The following is a 5,897-nucleotide window of genomic DNA, read 5'->3' as shown; positions in this document are numbered from 1 at the left end:
TCCCCCCCCCCCCCCCATTAACACTCACATCACCACCGAGGCTGCAGTGCAAGCCCTGGAAAAGTCTGGGACTCGACTCCAGGAGTCTGCAGCAGACGGGAGCTGCATTCGGGCACGCAAAGACTCAGGAACACACAGACCAGGATCAAAGGCAGAGGAACAGAGGGATTCATCCCAGAATGCCGGCCACGGATGAGGAGGAGCGGGCACTTGTGATCCCTCACATTTATACTAGGTCTGAAGCCTATGCAATGGAATACTTTGATCAGTTTTGGCCACTTATCAGATCTGACCTTCCCCAAAGGAGGGTTGCAGGTGTGATCCCCTTCCTCCCTTCTATTTCCATCACAGAATAAGGTGTCTTTCAGAACCAAGTGGTGGCCTCGGTTCTGCAAAACTCTCTTAGCTGTAACTGTAAACATCAAGCGTTATCAGTCCTACAAGACACAGACTGAGCAACATGCTGCTCATTTCAGCAAGTGCAGCTACTAAGAAGAGACTTCGCTGGAAGTCAAATTACAGGAAAGGAAATTGGTTCTGTCCTGGCTCAAACCAGGATAGTACCTTAGTTATTCCCAAAAGGAACCTTTTTCTCATGGTGTGGCTCAGACGGGCCCAAAGTTAAGTTCTGGGAAAATTCACAACCAGACGGAACGTCTGCAAAATGGTTTGGTTCAGAAACCAGCACACCTGAGGCACACGAGTCCCTTGGAGAACCTTCCCCCACACGGGGATGTCTCCCCGCGCCCTCCCCTCAGCCCCAGCCCGGCCCCGCCCGGCGCCCGCCCGCACTCCCGGCGCGACCCAGGCTGAGGCTGCAGGGCCGCTCGGGAGCGCTCGGAACCGCTCGGGAGCGCTCGGAACCGCTCGGGAGCACTCGGAACCGCCGGGAGCACCGTCCGGAGCCGCTCGGACCCGCTCGGAAGCGCTCGGGCCGTTGCCAGGGCCTGCGTTCCGCGTCCCTGTGTCTGGAACGCCCCAGGCCTTCCGCCGTCAGGGCGCGCTGCTCCCGTGGCTCTGCTCCCTCCTCCGCTGCTCATGGCAATGAAGGCGCTTTTGCTCCTGCTCCCGCAGCTGCTCAGCTGCTGCCTGCGCGGCTCGGGGGGCTCCTCTCCAGGGAGCGTACCAGAAGGGCTTTGCCACGAGTTCCTCGAGGAGCCAGAGTCGACAATGGCGCGGCAAAAAGCACAGGAGCACAGGTGGCTTTCCAGAAAAGCACCTGTTCTTCGCTGTCTGTGCGGATTCACAGGCCTAGAGTCCACGTCCCTATCTTGCGCTTAAAAAGGAAGCATGCTTTTTTCTTTGTTGCCGACGTGGAAGTAAACTGCCCGGGTGAAATGCCTCTCAAGCCCCTGTGGCAAATCTACCCTGTTCCAGACACAGAAACCATTCCAGACTGGAGCAAGCCAATGAACTTGCCTTTACTGTTTACAGAAGCGATGCACCTAACTGTTCCCGGCTATACTTTAGATTACGGGCTGTATCTGATTAATTTTACTGTCACCGCAACCCCAAATATGTCCGCACCGATTCTCATGGGCTCAGATAAAGTTTATGTTAAGATTGAGAGAAGCAATCTAGAAGCAAATATTGCAGGAGGCACGTTCCGCAGAGTCGGCTTTTCTGATAATTGGACTCTTGATGGCTCCGCATCCCTCGATCCTGATTCAGAGGAAGGACTCAAGGGAATCACATTTACTTGGTACTGCACTAAAGAGGTGTCAGACTATGAAACCATGCAACTCAGCCCTGGGAAGAAATGCCACGAGGCCCAGAGTGACTTGAAATGGTTAACACCCTCAGGCCCAGTTCAAGTGATGCCACCCGAGTCCCTCCCAGGAAACACCGTGTACTATTTCCGCCTCGTGATTGAGAAGGATGAAAGGAGCAGTTATGCTGACCAAACTGTAACAGTGCAGCCTGGCTCACCACTCCTTCTGGATGTGGTGTGCATTGAAAACTGTGGTAAAGCCCTCATTCCAACAGAGAGATTTATATTGTCTGGAAAATGCCTGAACTGTAGAGCACACAGTCACCCAGCCTTCTACTGGTCCCTTCTCTCAGATGACTTGACCGAAATTACCTTTGACTGGTCTTCCAGAACCTCCACAGGGAGGTTTGGGGCCTACCTGTCTATCCGTGCTCTCACCTTCACAAAGACTACACATGGATCCTACACGCTGCTGTTAAAAGTCACCACACGGGATGGCAGGTCCGCAACCTACAGACATGCATTTACGGGGACTTCACCTCCTAGGGCTGGCCGGTGTAGCATCAACCCAAAGAAGGGTACAGCCTTTCTGACAAAATTTGTGGTCCAGTGCAGTGGGTTTTCTGACAGCAATTTACCCCTGATGTATAAAGTGATTGTAGCTTCCAACGTGCCCAAAACCACCAAAGTAACTTCTGTGGAGGAAAATACATTTGGTGCCATTTTGTACTTCGATTACGAACCTAAAACTCCTCCGTCTTTTCTCCCAGCTGCAGCACCCTCTCAGAAGGACACCTTGACACTTTACGTTCAAGTCCACAACTCCCTTGGGGTCTTTACCCAAGTGACTTTATATGTCCATGTAAAGAACCCAGCTAAGGGTCGAGCACCAGCTGAAGTGCTCCGTCAGCTGCTGAGCTCTGTGAGTGGTTTAAACGCGCCAATGGCAACTTATCTCCAGAGTAAAGATTATTTTGGTGCAAGTTATCTGGGTTACTTGGCAGCCTCCATCTTAAACTACATTAAAGCTGAACCAACTCTCATGCACTCTAAGACTCAGCTTCGGGAAACCCTGATTGAAACAGCCCTGAATGTTTCCATGGAGAGCACAAGGGAAATCAACCAAGTAGTTGCCTCTCTTTCTCTGGTCACAGAGAAAGCTGCTGAATTGAACAGCAGATCACAAGACCTTGCCATTAAGAAACTGGCAGAAGCAACTAAACTGCTCAAAAATAATGAGCCCCATTGGTCTGAGGAAGCTGAAATTCAGAGCAGTGGAATATTAAGGTCCTTGTCCAACATCCTGAGAGCTGCTCTTCTGCCTCATGAGAATGTCAAAGCGAGTCGAGTTAAAGACGTTGTCTCCATCATGGAAAATGTCGTGGAGGGAGTTTTCCAGGGCAAAGTCCCGGGAGAAACAGACACTCATGTGGAAACTAAGAACTGGAATATCACGCTGAAGAAAGAAGAAAGCCGGAACATTGCAGATTCTTTCTCTACCAAAGACACCTGCAAGAACTGCTTTTATCCATCACTGAAGAAGGGGGGTGTTTCGGGAGTGCCCGAGGATGCCGTGATTTCCACTGCTGTTTATGAGTTTGACGAAAACCCCTTCCCTTGGTTATTAGGTTCCACGTCAGAAATCGGAACAACGGTCTTGGGGTTCAAAATGGCAGAGACCAAGGCCAATGGGGAGCTACAAGGGATCATGCCTGAAGGAGCAGAAATTACTATTGCTAGGAAAGACACGCAGTTTTCAACTTTTCAGCTAGCAATGGGACCCAATAAAAACCAAACTTCCACAACTGGAGAATTTACTGTAGAAGTCAACAGAAATGCCAAGCGCATGTACTTCCAGATCCTGACCAAATTAAAAGCTGCCTTCAAGGTGCTGATCTTTAAGGGCACCAACGTCACTCACACTCATCCCATAGCCTCCTTTGAAGCTTTTCACAACATGCCAACAGTTGCAAACAAAAATGAGACAGAGGTCAATGACTGTAACATTAAGACTCCCTACATTGTCTGTCTCCCAGAGACCGTGCTGACAGACGCAGCTCAAGGAATCACCACAGACACGTATAACATCTCCATTGTCCTGGAGGCACCCTCTGTCGTAAGGCATAAGACCAAGAAACTGGTGACCATTCATGTTTTTAGTGATCAGTGCGTGTTTCTGGATGGGATTGAAAGTACCTGGAGAGAAGACACATGCAGGCTTGGCTCCTTGACCGACTCACAGAGGGTCCACTGCGTTTGCGATATGAAGCAGACTGAGTTCAATGACACTGCCCCAGATGGATCCACGTTCAGCATCAGGTTCCTGGCAGCCAAAATACTTGTTACTCCCAGAAGAGTAGATCTGAGGAAAACCCTGACAGCACACATACATCAAAAACCAGTGACATGCTTAGCAAGAAAAAGGAAGTGGAATAACGGAAGCTTTTAAAAAATAAATTGTTTATTTATGAGCACTTATTTGAAACACGAGTATCAGAGAGTCCCGCTCTTTAGTACAAAATCTTTCCTCACTCATATGACGAGATGACCCATTTTTCTCCCATTTATTTTTCTGTTCTTGAGCTCCAAATGTTGCTGAGGTCTTCTCTAAGGCTGCCTATTGAGTACCCTGGGAAAAAAGGCCAGGCCCACTCGTTTTTGATGTTTAGCAGGTCAGAACACATGCCTGAGCCTTTGAAATACTGCTATTTCAAATAATTTTAGAGCATTACTAACCCCATGCCAGCCAGAGCTGGCACACACGGGAACTGGTGCCCATTTCACAGAGGTGAAGCACCAGGTGTAAGCTCGGGAGTTGGAGTAGAACTCTCGCCTCTGGCGGAGCACAGGCTGAGGTAGGAACAAAAATGGACTGAAAACACTGATAAATCCTTCCTACTCAGAGCATAAGGACTGAAAAAGACAGCACAAGGTAGCAGGTTGTAACCCAGCAATTTGAACATACAACTTCACAACACTGCTCTGCATTGGTATACAGAAGGTTTTCTTATCCTGTCCCTCGGAACTACAGATTCCCACTATATAGCCAGGGTGGTGGGAGGGGGCATTTAGTAGTAGTTTTCTGTCTTGTAAAACTGTCCCTGCACACTGGTCACTGTGTGACCTCTTGTAAGGAAACACTGTCCAAGTCAGCTGGGGAGACTGGCTGCCTAGGTCAAAGCCCTCATTTCTTATTAATAAAGATGGGGGCCGTCGCCACGCGTGCCGTGCGTCGCGCTGCTTTCCCCTTCGGTCCAGAAAAACACACGGGGCTTGTGGCAAAAAGGGAGCGTACCAGAAGGGCTTTGCCACGAGTTCCTCGAGGAGCCAGAGTCGACAATGGCGCGGCAAAAAGCACAGGAGCACAGGTGGCTTTCCAGAAAAGCACCTGTTCTTCGCTGTCTGTGCGGATTCACAGGCCTAGAGTCCACATCCCTATCTTGCGCTTAAAAAGGAAGCAAGCTTTTTTCTTCTTTGCTGATGTAGAAGTAAACTGCCCAGGTGAAATGCCTCTCAAGCCCCTGTGGCGAATCTACCCTGTTCCAAACACACAAACCATTCCAGACTGGAGCAAGCCAATGAACTTTTCTTTAATATTCAGTACAGATACAACGCACCTAACTGTTCCCGGCTATACTTTAGATTACGGGCTGTATCTGATTAATTTTACTGTCACCGCAACCCCAAATATGTCCGCACCGATTCTCATGGGCTCAGATAAAGTTTATGTTAAGATTGAGAGAAGTGATCTAGAAGCAAATATTGCAGGAGGCACGTTCCGCAGAGTCGGCTTTTCTGATAATTGGACTCTTGATGGCTCCGCATCCCTCGATCCTGATTCAGAGGAAGGACTCAAGGGAATCACATTTACTTGGTACTGCACTAAAGAGGTGTCAGACTATGAAACCATGCAACTCAGCCCTGGGAAGAAATGCCATGAGGCCCAGAGCGACTTGAAATGGTTAACACCCTCAGGCCCAGTTCAAGTGATGCCACCCGAGTCCCTCCCAGGAAACACCGTGTACTATTTCCGCCTCGTGATTGAGAAGGATGAAAGGAGCAGTTATGCTGACCAAACTGTAACAGTGCAGCCTGGCTCACCACTCCTTCTGGATGTGGTGTGCATTGAAAACTGTGGTAAAGCCCTCATTCCAACAGAGAGATTTATATTGTCTGGAAAATGCCT

General features: G+C 49.5%; 1 protein-coding gene across 1 annotated transcript in view; it reads left to right on the top strand.

The window, feature by feature from the left end:
* Nucleotides 1-179: 179 nt before the first annotated feature.
* PKDREJ (polycystin (PKD) family receptor for egg jelly) overlaps nucleotides 180-5,897 on the top strand; it is an 11,391-nt gene continuing 5,673 nt past the window's right edge. Inside the window, exons 1-3 of the mRNA XM_010003020.1 lie at nucleotides 180-315; nucleotides 610-4,112; nucleotides 4,915-5,848. Of these exons, the coding sequence (XP_010001322.1) occupies nucleotides 180-315; nucleotides 610-4,112; nucleotides 4,915-5,848 (4,573 nt within the window). The remainder of the gene's footprint in view (nucleotides 316-609; nucleotides 4,113-4,914; nucleotides 5,849-5,897) is intronic.

This window comes from Chaetura pelagica, unplaced genomic scaffold (genome assembly GCF_000747805.2).
Source record: "Chaetura pelagica isolate M959 unplaced genomic scaffold, ChaPel_1.0 scaffold117, whole genome shotgun sequence".
Lineage (NCBI taxonomy): Eukaryota > Metazoa > Chordata > Aves > Apodiformes > Apodidae > Chaetura > Chaetura pelagica.
The sequence above is the reverse complement of the archived record's forward strand: the minus strand, read 5'-3'. Positions and strand labels throughout refer to the sequence as shown.